The sequence below is a fragment of the Bison bison genome, unplaced genomic scaffold (assembly GCF_000754665.1).
Source record: "Bison bison bison isolate TAMUID 2011002044 unplaced genomic scaffold, Bison_UMD1.0 scf7180017858048, whole genome shotgun sequence".
Classification (NCBI taxonomy): domain Eukaryota; kingdom Metazoa; phylum Chordata; class Mammalia; order Artiodactyla; family Bovidae; genus Bison; species Bison bison.
The window spans coordinates 4,160,201-4,175,366 of record NW_011488621.1 but is presented as its reverse complement, the minus strand read 5'-3'; the positions used below and the strand labels follow the sequence as shown (position 1 = coordinate 4,175,366).

Sequence of the window (15,166 nt, the reverse complement as noted above, 5' to 3'; positions counted from 1 at the left end):
GGACATGACTGAGTGACTAACGCTTTCACCCACTCATGCGAATAATAATGTCTCACCACATAGATAATATCGCTAAAAGAAATTACAAAAAAGATACAAATACAGATTATGGAGTTTAAAAGTACAGTAACAAATAAAAACTTCACTATAAGGGTTCAACAATAGATTAGCTCTGGCAGAAGGAAAGTTTGATAAACTTCAAGAAGATGTTTATATTAAGATGATCCAGTCAGAAGAACAGAAAAAATAAGAATGAAAAGGATGAACAGAGCCTGACAGACCTATGGGACATCACCAAGTATACCAGAATCAACACAGTGAGAATCCCAGAGGGAGAGAACAAATAAAAGAGAGAGAATATTTGAAGAGAGAATAGCCAAATATTTCCAATTTGATGAAAAATGTTAGGCTACTCATCCATATTGGTAGATGTGGCTATTATATATATATATATATATATATCTAACAACACAATTCATTTCTGAATCTTCTCTAATCCTTTTCATTTAGCTTGATAACTGGTCAATTTTACCCAGGTAGTAATTCATGGCTGCATGAATTATTATAATATAACTAACTCTGAGCAAACAAAACCCAGTAACTTTCTGGCTTTGCCCAACTATTATCAGAGAAGCTACAGGTTTCCTAGGCACTTGGTCTATCTTTCAAATTATTGCAGGCAATTACCGTATCAAATGTTTTAACACTAAAAACATATGTCTGTTTTTAAAATCTGTGATATTATTTCCTTTTCATCCACTGTTTCATTGCTAATCAATGACATTTACTTCAGGATTTGGTTATAATATCATGCCATTTCTGAATACTAGTTCTTTATTATTGCATCTGAATTACACAGTTTTAAATGATGTTAAATGGGGTGCTAGTTTACTCAAAACTATTTCTTAAGAATATTTCTTAAAGAGATGGGAATACCAGACCACCTTACTTGCCTCCTGAGAAATCTGTATATAGATCAAGAAGCAACAGTTAGAACTGGACTTGGAACAACAGACTGGTTCAAAATTGGTAAAGGAGTACATCAAGGCTGCATATTGTCCTCTTACTTATTTAACTTCTATGCAGAGTACATCATGAGAAACGCTGGGCTGGAAGAAGCAAAACTGGAATCAAGATTGCCAGGAGAACTATCAATAAGCTCAGATATGCATATGACACCATCCTTATGGCAGAAAGTGAAGAGGAACTAAAGAGCCTCTTGATGAAAGTGAAAGAGGAGAGTGAAAAAGTTGGCTTAAAACTCAACATTCAGAAAGCTAAGATCATGGCATCCGGTCCCATCACTTCATGGCAAATAGATGGGGAAACAATGGAAACAGTGACAGACTATTTTCTTTGACTCCAAAATCACCCCAGGTGGTGACTTCAGCCATGAAATTAAAAGATGTTTTCTCCTTAGAAGAGAAGCTATGACCAATCTAGACAGCATATTAAAAAGCAGAGACATTACTTTACTGACAAAGGTCCGTATAGTCAAAGCTGTGGTTTTTCCAGTATTCATGTATGGATGTGAGAGCTGGACTATAAAGAAAGCTGAGCGCTGAAGGACTGATGCTTTTGAACTGTGGTGTTGCAGAAGACTCTTGAGAGCCCCTCGGACAGCAAGGAGATCAAACCAGTCAATCCTAAAGGAAATCAGTCCTGAGTGTTGGAAGGACTCATGCTGAAGCTGAAGCTCCAATACTTTGACCACCTGATGCAAAGAACTGACTCATTTGAAAAGACCCTGATTCTGGGAAAGATTGAAGGCAAGAGGAGAAGGGGGTGACAGAGGATGAAATGGTTGGATGGTATCATTGACTCAAGGGATGTGAATTTGAGCAAACTCAGGGAGATAATAAAGGACAGGGAGCCTGGAGTGCAGCAGTCCATGGGGTTGGAAAGAGTTGGACATGACTGAGCAACTGAACTGAATGAAAAGTAAATAAATATCATCTATCATAGGATAACTGTGTTTTATTTAAAATTACACATGCATCTTTCAACTTAACATTTATATTCTCAAATGTTAAATTATAGATTCATTTGCTGTGACTGTAATAGCATTTTAAAGAATAAAGAATAAATAATAGCTAAAACATCAATCATTTTACTGTCTAAAAAGGTATTATTATTATAATGACTAATAATGAGAGATATAATCTTAAAACTGAAACATTGAGTTTTCTATTAAATAGGTAAATGCACTATTTAATACCCTATAGTTTAAAGTTTCATGGAGGTGCATCTTTATCTTGAAAGAACACATTTTAAAGATTATTAAGACAAAAGAGAACACTATCACTTATTCTTTAACAATCATTTTAAAAACAAGAATAAACAAATTTGGAAACTCAAAAATCAAGAATTTTTTGGTCTGTTTCTTTGTACTTATGCTATAGTCTCTTAATATGCAACCTTTTTTATTTTAAGGCCCATTCATAGGACTCCATCTGAACACAACATTGTGTGGAAGATGCTGAAAACGATTCCAGATTTAACCTCTCAACTACTTGATGAGCATCTGAAAATACTTAGTAAGAACGTCATTTCTGAAACCTGGATAAAAGGCAGCACAGGTAAACTGAATAATCTGGAGGAAAATTTGGCAAGACAAACCGTGTATCACTATTTTGAGTTTTCCGTCAGAGTAATCTTAATTTCACTTGACATGCTAGAGTGTACTGTTTGGATGTCTATCATTTGTAAAGTTATACGTAGTGAAACAAATAACACTTCACATTTTGGTAATTAGATTTTAAAGGTCTACAGTGGTGTTTCTCCCTTTTGAACATGTATCAGAATCCCTCAGGACTCACTGAGATGTGTTGCTGTGCTTAGCACCTAAGGTTTCTGATTCAGTAGATTTAGGATGAAGCTTAATTTGCATTTCCAATAACATTCCAGGGGTTTCTGCTAGTCTGGGAACCACACTTTGAAAACCATTCATTGACACACATATTCAATAACAATCTAGCATTGATTTTCATAGTTAAGACAGTACTTATTTGTCAAATAAGTCTAAGTAGTTGACTGACCCAGATATTGAGGGAAAAAACAAAAAAAACTTCAGACAAATTTTAGTTAAGTTTCCCATTTTAATTTCTAGTGCCTTGACCAGGGATATGATGGATGCATTAATAGAAGCATTTTATATGTTAATATTTTGGGGTGGTGGCATATAAATAAACACACACACAGAGTCACACACACACACCTAAACCAACAGATTTAAACGTTATTCTTTTGCATTTGTTTAATACCTATTAGAAAATTATGAAAAGGCAAAAACATATGACACTGAAAGATAAGCCTCCCAGGTCAGTAGGTATCCAGTATGCTATTGGGGAATAGCCGAGAAATAGATCCAGAAAAAATGAAGAGGCGGATCCAAAGCAGAAATGGCACCCACTTGTGGCTGTATCAGGTGGTGAAAGTAACTCCAGTGCTGAAAGAACAGTGTTGAATAAATCAAGGTAAACTGGATGTGGTCAAACAGCAGATGGCAAGGGTGAACATCGACAGTTTAGGAATCAGTGAACTAAAATGGATGGGATTTAATTTAATTCACATGACCATCATATCTACTAGGGGAAAGCATCCCTTAGAAGGAATGGAGTAAACCTCATAGTCAACAGAAGAGTCCAAAATGCAGTACATGGGTGTAATCTCAAAAGTGACAGAATGATCTCAGTTTGATTCCAAGGTAACCATTCTATATCACAGTAATCCAAATCTATGCCCCAATGACTCATGCGGAAGAAGTCCATAAAGACCTACAAGAACTTTTAGAACTCACACACACACACACACAAAATGTTCTTTTCTTCATAGGGGATTGGAATGCAAAAGTAGGAAGTCAAGAGATACCTGGAATAACAGGCGAGTTTGACACCTGTTTGGCGTACAAAATGAAGCAGGGCAAAGGCTAACAATTTTGTCAAGAGAACACACTGGTCATAGCAAACACCCTCTTCCAACAACACAAAAGACAACTCTACATATAGGCATCAGCAGATGGTCAATACTGAAATCAGATTGATTATATCCTTTGCAGACAAAGATGGAGAAACTGTATGCCGCTAAGTCGCTTCAGTCGTGTCCGACTCTGCGACCCCACAGACAGCAGCCCACCAGGCTCCCCCGTCCCTGGGATTCTCCAGGCAAGAACACTGGAGTGGGTTGCTATTTCCTTCTCCAATACACGAAAGTGAAAAGTGAAAGTGAAGTCGCTCAGTCGTGTCCGACTCTTAGCAACCCCATGGACTGCAGCCTACCAGGCTCCTCGTTCCATGGGATTTTCCAGGCAAGAGTACTGGAGTGGGGTGCCATTGCCTTCTCCAAGAAACTGTATAAAGTCAGCCAAAACAAGACTTGGAGCTGACTGTGACTCAGATCATGAGCTCCTTAGTGCAACTTTCAGACTTAAATTGAAGAAAGTATGGAAAACCACTGGGCCATTCAGGTAGGACCTAAATCAAATCCCTTATGATTATACAATAGAAGTGACACATACATTTAAGTGATTAGATCTGATGGACAGAGTACCTGAAGAACAATGGATGGAGGTTTGCAACATTGTAAAGGAGGCAGTGACCACAACCATTCAAGAGAAAAAGAAATCCAAGAAGGCAAAATGGCTGTCTGAGGAGGCCATACAAATAGCTGAGAAAAGAAGGGAAGTAAAAGGCAGAGGAAAAAGGGAAAAAAATGCCCAACTGATGCAGAGTTCTAGAGAACAGCAAGGAGAGAAAAGAAAGCCTTTCTAGATGAACTATGAAAAGAAAGAAGAAAATGATAGAATGGGAAAGACTAGAGATCTCTTCAAGAAAATTAGAGATACCAAGGGAAAACTTCATATACAGATGGGCACAATAAAGGGTAGAAATGGCAAGGACCTAACAGAAACAGATACAATTAAGAAGAGGTGGCAAAGATACACAGAATTGTAGAAAAAAGGTCTTAATGGCATGGATATCCATGATGGTGTGATCACTCACCTAGAGCCAGACACCCTGGAGTGTAAAGTCAAGTGCACCTTAGGAAGTACTACTATGAACAAAACTAGTAGAGATGATGGAATTACAGCTGAACTATTTCAAATCCTAAAAGATGATGCTGTAAAAGAAGACGTTGCCTCACTCAATATGCCAGAAAATTTGGAAATCATCAATAGCCACAGGACTGGAAAAGGTCAGTTTTCATTCCAGTCCCAAAGGAAGGCAATGCCAAAGAACCTTCAAACTACGGTACAATTGTGCTCGTTTCACACACTAGCAAAGTAATGCTCAAAATCCTTCAAGCCAGGCTTCAACAGTACATGAACCGAGAACTTCCCAACGTTCAAGATGATTTTAAAAAGGCAGAGGAATCAGAGATCAAATTGCCAACATTAAAAAAAAAATCCACATATATTTTGTGTTGAATTCTCCACAATGAATGTATATTTATGTGCTAGTGTTCGTAAGTAGCTCTTAGTTTTTTATAAAAGGTTTTAAAACTAAAATTAGAAGCAAATATTGTATTCTCCAGGTATTGTAATGACTTGTGTGAAAACCGATAAAATACGAACTTTCATTACTTAACAAAGACCAACTTTAAAATGTGAAGATTTATGTTAAATAAGACTTTGCAATTCATTTCAGTAGTGCATATTTTTAAACACATCAGACATTTTATTATCTGTGTTTACACCTACGTGTGCGACAACCCTTCTCTTGAGTTTTTAAGACATCTCATTCTGGCAACTCATTTGTGTTTCACTACCAAAGCAGTCAACTCATTAAATATCTGACCTTTGTAAATCTTTGTTCATCCAACTCTAAAACAAAACAAAACAAAACAGGTCCAGCCAGGTGTCTTTCTTTTCCCTTTTTCTTTATTCATGTGTGCACTTCCCTCCCTCTGCTGTTATTTAACGTATTCCCCCTAGTAACCTCTCATCACCAGGCTGCTGACTTTCAATCTGCTGCTAAGGCTTTGGTTTCTTTCTTGTAATTCTGCACAGCTGTTTGCACCTTCTGGTCTCTTTTCTGATCATAGGATTTTTTATAGTTTCATCATTTAAGGCAGCTTCCTACTCACTTAGCCTCTCATGAATTGTTTTCTTAAACAATAAAATATTAACAAGAGCAGCAATTTCTTGATTTCAAATACTGAATAATACACATACATATTTCTAGCTTAGGTGAAAATGGTACTAAAAACATGAGTACTATATGATGATCATTATATATAAAGATTATTTATGCTACTATAATAAAATACTTTATATATATATAGTACATATGGTAAACTCTATATGCTATATAGATATAACTTACTTAATTTAATCAATCCCAAGAGTTTCCCACTGGATCTCATTTTATGGCCCAGGCAGAGGGCATTTTTAAGACTGGCAAACTAAAGTTCAGAAAGCTAAGAAAATTAGCTTAGAAGAGAATCCAATTTAATGGCTAATATGGAATTGGATCATAGATAAAAGTTGTATTAATATCTACCTTTAAATTAACATTGCAACATTGCTATGAAATTATTGATATGGGGATTTTTGTCTCTTAATACATATATGTCAATTTTGCCCTTTTCTTTACTTGAAGTCCATTAAGTCTTAATGTTACTTCTCTGCTATTTCTTTCAATTTATTCCCTTTTAGTCTTACTTTCTATGAGGTTATATCACAAAAACTCCATAGCTCCTCATTTTAAAATATTGTATTTATTTTTAATGCTGAAAAATATGTTTAGATTACTAAACCTTAAACAAATCTTAGCGTGCATAGACTTTATTTTCTGTGGTGGCTTAAATTTCTCATAGCATATAAAACCATAGTAATTACATCTCATGAAAAATTTAATGGGCACCTTCCCCGTATATAAATTAACCATAATTTGAACAATATGCTCTTACAATAGAAGTAATAAAATATTTAACCTTACCGTAAAGACTATGGCTCTCTTAAAGGCAAACGAGGCCTTGAAGAATGTATATTGATTCTAAAGTGCACATGTGCTTTCGCTGCAACTAAGGCGTTCTCCGTGGGTCATAAAGATTCATCCATGAAAGTTACGTTAATTTTCTCAAAACCTCACAAATGTCTCTTGGATAGGGCGTGCATGTGTGCTTCGTTATGTCCGACTCTTTGAGATCCAAGGGACTATAGCCTGCCAGGTTCCTCTGTCCGTGGAATTTTCCAGGCAAGAATCCTGCAGTGGGTTGCCATTTCCTTCTCTAGGGGATCTGCCCAACCCAGGGACCGAACCCGCGTCTCTCATGTCTCCTGTGTTGGCAGGTGGATCTCTACCGCAATACTGCCTGGGAATCCTCTTGGGTGGGAGGAAGGTAGAAATGAAACTGGAACCGTGAAGTGCGGGGAAACATTGAAAAAAGTTTCTGGAGATTTAATATGGGGTTTTAAGTATTGTTGACTAATTTAAATATTGTAATTAGGTAAGTCTTTTTCATCTGTATTTCTAAAAGTTTATTAAAGCTATCCAAAATTTTTTTAAATAATCTTTTTATTGGTAAAATTTGGTTATTTATATAGTTTTGAAATTCTAATTTATTTAAACTTGAATAGTAAATTCAGCAACATAAAAATATATTTCACTGTTTCACTGAATATTGGAAAAATAAAAAAATATAATATATGTAGATAATTTGACTTAGCATGATGATTTCTGAATTGGAAATTGAACTTAGAAATACATGATTCTCCCAAGAATACATAATGGATGCAAAAATGGGACTAAATACAAACTTCCTAAACCAGTACTTGATCCATCTATAGTATCTTTTTTTGAAAAGAAAAAATTATCATTATGTAGTAAATCATTTAAAATGGTATCTACCTAAAGACCTAAAGGTAAGACTGGAAACCATAAAACTCCTAGAAGAGAACATAAACCAAACAGTCTTTGATATTAATTGTAGCAATATTTTTTGAGTGTATTTCCTAAAGCAGAGGAAATAAAAGTAAATATAAACAAATGGAACCCAATTAAACGTAAAAGCTTTCGCACAGACGAGGAAACCATTGACAAAAAGACAACTTATTTAATGGGAAAAATTTTTTGCAAGTAATGTGATTTTTATATAAATGGAGTTAATATCCAAAATATTTAAACAACTCATACAACTCAACATCAAAAACGTAATCAACTCAATTAAAAATGAGCTGAATAGATATTTTTCAAAGAATACATACAAATGCTCAACAAGCACAGGAAAAGATGGTCAGTCTCATGTCAGGGGAATAGGGGAGTGCAAATTAAAACCAGAGTGGAACTCTATGTTACACCTGTTACTACGCCATATGTCAGATAACACAGAGAGCCACTATGCTAGAATGGCTGTCATCAAAGACCAGAAATGACAAATGTTGGCAAGGATGTGGAGAAAAGGAAACCTTTGTTGGCTGTTAGTAAGAATGCAAAATGGTGCAGCCACTGTGGAAAGCAGTATGGAGGTTTCTCAAAATACTAGTATAAGACCCTGCAGTCCCATTTCTGGGTATTCATCCAAGGAAACCAAAAGCACTAATTTGAACATGCACCCAGTATTCATAGCAACATTATTTACAACTGCCGAGATATGGAAGGAACACAAGTGTCCAACTACAGAAGGATGAAGAAATAAGATTGAATGCTATTCAGCCATAGAAATAATATTTTGCCATTTGTAGCAACCTGGATAGACTTAGAAGTTATTATGTTGAGTGAAATAAGTCAGAGTTGGAAAGACAGTTATATGATATCACCTGTATGTAATATCTAAAAAATAAAACAAACTAGGGACTATAACAAAAAGAAAACAGGCTCACATATATAGAGAACAAACTGGTGGTTACCAGTGGGGATAAAAAAGAAGAGAGGGGTAAGATAAGGTAGGGTAGAGGATTTAGAAGTACAAATTACCTTGTATAAAATAAATACACTGCCAGGATTTATAGTCAGTACAATACATGGCATATAACCATGCATGCTCAGTCACTTCAGTCGTGTCCGACTCTCTGCGACTCCATGGAGCATGGCCCATCAGGCTCCTCCGTCCATGGGATTCTCCAGGCAAGAGGACTGGAGTGGGTTGCCATTTCCTTCTCCAGTGATAAAGTATGAAGTGAGTGAAGTGAAGTCACTCAGTCGTGTCCGACCCCCTGCAACCCCATGGGCTGTAGCCCACCAGGCTTCTCCATCCATGGGATTTTCCAAGCAAGAGGACTGGAGTGGTTTGCCATTTTCTTCTCTTGGAATATAACCATATTTTATAGTAAATAGAAATGGAATATAACCTTTAAAGAATGAGTCACTATGTTGTATATCTGAAACTTACATAATATTGAACATCAGCTATATCTCAATAAAAAAGAGAAAATTATATCTATCTAATATTAATAAAATATTTTCTTTTAAAATAGAGTTCCTCTTTGCCATTTCAAATACAGCTATCATCCTTTATATAAATGGAGTTAGCAGCTTCCACAATGGCTTCGTTTGACTGCTTTTTAAATAAGTATAATTTGGGTACTGATGAGATATTTTCTGACCAAAAATATTTTCCATGGATCTCAAAGTCCCTATATTACTTAAACTCCTTAGTTGGGCTTCCCTGGTGGCTCAGATGGTAAAGAATTTGCCTGTAATGCGGGAGACCTGAATGATCCCTGAGTCAGGAAGATTCCCTGGAGGAGGAAATGGCAACCCACTACAGTATTCTTGCCTGGAGAATCCCATGGACAGAGGAGCCTGGTGGACTACAGACCATGGGGTCACAAAGAGTAAGACACAACCAAATTCCTTAGACTGCTTGAACTCTTAAGGCCTCCTTAATATCATAAATATTTTTAAAATGTAATATAAAAATCAATACATTTCAAGCAGAATTTATTTAGTTAGATTCACTGTCACTGGGCCAAGGATGAAGGAAAAGGAAAATTTCTTCCAGAGGACTGAAGACTGGCCTTCATCAGTAAGGTGAACATGTTTTGTGAATAGAATTCAGTGAAATTCCAACAATATTCACACAGAAATTGTGTTCAGCTGTGAGTAACAAAGAACTAGAGGACATTAGTTTCTAACATTTTTCAGGTTTATTTGTATTTATGTTATAGGACAGTAGCTTAAAGACATGAGGTGAAGCCTCTGAGATTCTCCTCTCATTTTCCTCAGCTCAAATATCCGACACCCATTCTAGCAGGGAAACAGGGGTGATGTGCATATTTGGAAAGCAAAATCCTCTCAATGTTTTATTAATCAGAATGATCATGTGAGCACACAAGTAAGCATCTCTGGGAAATGAAAGGTGTTTTTTCTTATACAGCCCACATGAAAGCTATTATAAAACAATGTTTCAGACTTCACTGGTGGTTCACTGGTTAAGAGTCTGCCTACCAATGCAGGGGACATGTGTCTGAACCCTGCTTCAGGAAGACCCCACATGGTACAAGACAACAAAGCTCACCTAACGCAACCGCTGAAACCCTCAGGCCGCAACCATTGAAGCCCACGCACCGTAGCACTCACGTTCCACAACAAGAGAATTCACTGCAACAGAGAACCTGTTCAGTTCAGTTCAGTCATTCAGTTGTGTTTGACTCTTTGTGACCCCATGGACTGCAGCACACCAGGCCTCCCTGTCCATCACCAACTCCCGGAGTTCACCCAAACCCATGTCCATTGAATCGGTGATGCCATCCAACCATCTCATCCTCTGTCGTCCCCTTCTCCTACCACCTTCAATCTTTCCAAGCATCAGGGTCTTTTCCAATGAGTCAGCTCTTTCCATGAGGTGGCCAAAGTATTGGAGCTTCAGCTTCAACATCAGTCCTCCCCATGAATACCCAGGACTGATCTCCTTTAGGATGGACTGGTTGGATCTCCTTGCAGTCCAAGGGACTCTCAAGAGTCTTCTCCAACACCACAGTTCAAAAGCATCAATTCTGTGCCACTCAGCTTTCTTTATAGTCTAACTCTCACATCCACACATGACCACTGGAAAAACCATAGCCTTGACCAGATGGACCTTTGTTGGCAAAGTAATGTCTCTGCTTTTTAATATGCTGTCTAGGTTGGTTATAATTTTCTTCCAAGGAGTAAGTGTCTTTTAATTTCATGGCTGCAATCACCATCTGGAGTGATTCTGGAGCCCAAAAAAATAAAGTCTGCCACTGTTTCCACTGTTTCTATTTGCCATGAAGTGATGGGACCAGATGCCATGATCTTAGTTTTCTGAATGTTGAACCTGTGGGCCACAATAAAGATTCAGCAGAGCCAAAAATAAAATATAAGTATTTTTTAAAGCAATATTTCTACAGTGCCGTAGTCACACAGATTAGATGTTTAATAAGAAATGATATTATGCTATCTGGGAAGTATTTATTTTAAACTAAGGCATCCAAAGAAACACAATGTTTGCTTTAATGAAGATTAAAGAAAAGCACTATTTTATAGTCACCATGTACAGATGGCTTAAAGCTCAACATTCAGAAAACTAAGATCACGGCATCCAGTCCTATCATTTCATGACAAATAGATGGGGAAACAGTGGAAACGGTGGCTGACTTTATTTTTCTGGGCTCCAAAATCTCTGCAGATGGTGATTGCAGCCATGAAATTAAAAGATGTGTATTCCTTGGAAGAAAAGTTATGACCGACCTAGACAGCATATTAAAAAGCAGAGACATTACTTTGCTAACAAAGGTCCATCTAGTCAAGGCTATGGTTTTTCCTGTGGTCATGTATGGATGTGAGAGTTGGACTATAAAGAAAGCTGAGCGCCGAAGAATTGATGCTTTTGAACTGTGTTGTTGGAGAAGACTCTTGCGAGTCCCTTGGACTGCAAGGAGATCCAACCAGTCCATCCTAAAGGAGACTAGTCCTGGGTGTTCGTGGGAAGGACTGATGTTGAAGCTGAAGCTCCAATACTTTGGCCACCTGATGGGAAGAGCTGTCTCATTGGAAAAGACCCTGATGCTGGGAAAGACTGAGGGCAGGAGGAGAAGGGGACAACAGAGGATGAGATGGTTGGATGGCATCACCAACTCAATGGACATGGGTTTGGGTAGACTCCAGCAGTTAGTGATGGACAGGGAGGTCTGGCATGCTGCGGTTCATGGGGTTGCAAAGAGTCCAACATGACTGAGAGACTGAACTGAACTGAACTGGTGTACAGATGGTGTACAAAAGATCCCCTCCATTAAGGACTCAGTTTAGACAAAAACAGAGAAGGCAAGTAGGTGACGTGTCATAGGGCATAAAAAGAAAGAAATGCAGGTATCCATTAAAATCAACTTGTAAAGGTTTTATTTACAAGTTAATAAGCAAATGGTAAGCAAAGCACCACACTTGAATAATGTACTCCTTTGGAGCCATGTAATGTAAATAACAGAGAAAAGAAGCGACATCATCCAGTTCCCATGATGTGATTCTCCAAAGTGACGGGCTTCAGAAAAACTAAAAGTGATCTGTATTTCGTTCAAAACCTTCACTAGCGAATGAGCCTTCCGACCTTCAGGCATCTATTTGAACTTTAGGTAGTGGGGCTAGATGACAAATTGTGGAGAGTTAGAAAATGGAATAGAAGAAAGACTGAAAAAAAAAAATTTTCCTAGTAATGATCCATTTCTCTTTTCATAGTATATTCTTTACTCAGTTCTACGAGTCATCCATCCTGTCTACAGCAAAGATAAATGAAAATTATTAGTGATAAACTGCTACTTATATAAAACAAAAAGAATGGCATTTTTGAAGGGGACAGAAACATTTTAAAAGGTTCAAGGGCTTTTCTGGCACTTTTCTCCTCATTTTGTCTTAAACCTATTAATCTTGATATGTCACCACGATTCTTTCCTAGAAGGTATCAGTTCCATAAGGGGATTGATTACTCTAAATAGCTGTCAGCAAATAGTATTCTAAGTGTAGATATCTTTGTTATTTTTGCTATTTGTCTAAATTTTTGTGATGCCTAACTGCTACATTAAAGTCACTGTCCATGAATAAATAAAAAGAAATCTGCTCAAAGGGAAGCAATTGTAATATGTATTGCAGACACATATACATCAAAGCACCTTTGAAATAAGGTCTATAGTATATCTTGTTTGGTTTTGTTTTCTTTCAGTGATTGGAAATGATGGATTTTATATAATACTGAAAGGCCTAGCTCGACCTCAAACACAAATATATAAAAATCTGATTGAAGAACATGACTCTACAACCTCTTTCATACCTCAGAGTTTTCACAGCTTTGATTTCAGTGAAGAGTTCAGAAACCCTCTATTGACTGGAGTTGGTCCCATGGTAAGAAATGAATATTTGCTCCTTCAATAAGCAATGATGTATCATTGTTATAAACTTTATCTCTTCCAGATATTTACATATGTCCAGTGTTACCTGAAATATTAAAGCTAATACAACTTTTAAAAATAAAAATTATACTGTCATCACAACTGGAGATGTGTTTTAAAAAAATTAATGTGGGATGCCTTCCACAACATACGGCCCACTGACTGGCGTTTAGTGGTGCATTTGATTACTAAGACAAAGCCATTGTAACTGGATCACTAAGTGAAGAAGGAGATAAGAGGGAGGGAGTGGTTTAAGAAAGGGAACACAGAGGACAGAACATGAAGGGTCTTTTAAATAAAATTAAGAGTGTGTGCTTGTGCTATTTATCTCAAGAGCAATGATAAGGTAATCAAAGGGTTGATTCTATTACAATCAGAAAGTCTCAATTGAAGAAAACACTTTGTTTATATGCAATGTTTGAGGACTATCAACTGGCTCAAATAAAGATTAGTATCTTTCTGGATACCTGGATACCCAACATGAGGGTCAGCACTGGTTCAACTAGAATTGCAGCTCTAAAAGCCAGTTTTGGATGTAGGGTGATCAAGATGCTCAGAGGAGTAAATAGCCAAAGAAACTAATGAAAATCAAATGATTTAGCACTATGGATTGAAGTCAGGAAGACCTAGAATATTCTCAGATTCAAGAAGGATAAGCATGGATAAAGACAATAAAGACAGACATGGATAAAATATTAACTTTTTTTTTCAGTCATTAAGTCATGTCCAACTTGTTGCAACATCATAGACTGCATCACAACAGGCCTCCCCATCCTTCACTATCTTCCAGAGTTTGCCCAAGTTCACGTCCATTGAATCAGTGATGTTATCCAACCATTTCATTTTCAGCTGCCTTCTTATCCTTTTGCCTTCAGTCTTTCCCAGCATCAAGGTCTTTCCCAATGAGTCGACTCTTCACATCAGGTGGTGAAGAATATTGGAGCTTAAGCTTCAGAATCAGTTCTTCCAATGAATATTCAGGGTTTTTTTTCCTTTAGGATTAACTGGTTTGATCTCCTTTGCTGTCTAAGGGACTTTCAAGAGTCTTCTCCAACACCACAATTCGAAAGAATAAATTCTTTGGCACTCAGCCTTCTTTAGGATCCAACTTTCACATCCGTTCATGACTGCTGTAAAACCATAGCTTTGATGTTATGGAACTTTGTCAGCAAAGTGATGTTTCTGCTTTTAATATGCTGTGTAGGTTTGCCATAGCTTTCCTTCCAAGAAGCATTGTGTCTTCTAATTTCATGGCTGCAGGCACCAGCTGCAATGACTTTGGAACCCAAAAGAAAAAATGAGACAAAAACATAGAAGTATAAATTGTTGTTGATCACAGATGAATGAGTAATGCTTCTGACTTCCTATCTTGATTGGAATGGAAAAAAATGAACTTATCACTCAGTGGCCACCTACTGTGTTGTTTTTCAGTCATTCAGTCATGTCCAACTATTGCGACCCCATAAACTGCAGCATGCCAGGCTTCCCTATCCTTCATTATTTCCAAGAGTTTGCTCACAGTCATGTCCGTTGAGTTGATGGTGCCATCCCAGCCATCTCATTCTCTGTCACCCACTTCTCCCCCTGCCTTCAATCTTTCCCAGCATCAGGGTCTTTGCAAATGAGTCAGCTCTCTGTACCAGGTCCCAAAGTATTGGAGCTTCAGCTGCAGCATCAGTTCTTCCAATGAGTATCCAGGGTTGATTTTCTTTAGAATTGACTTGTTTGATCTCCTTCAGTTCAGTTCAGTTCAGTTGCTCAGTCATGTCCGACTCTTTGCGACCCCATGAATTGCAGCACGCCAGGCCTCCCTGTCCATCACCAACT

The 15,166-nt window shown here is 37.4% G+C and overlaps 1 protein-coding gene across 1 annotated transcript in view; it reads left to right on the top strand.

Annotated features, from left to right (window-relative positions):
* CNBD1 (cyclic nucleotide binding domain containing 1) overlaps positions 1-15,166 on the top strand; it is a 531,230-nt gene that overhangs the window by 258,085 nt on the left and 257,979 nt on the right. Inside the window, exons 5-6 of the mRNA XM_010862239.1 lie at positions 2,434-2,579; positions 13,114-13,280. Coding sequence (XP_010860541.1) covers positions 2,434-2,579; positions 13,114-13,280 — 313 coding nt within the window. The remainder of the gene's footprint in view (positions 1-2,433; positions 2,580-13,113; positions 13,281-15,166) is intronic.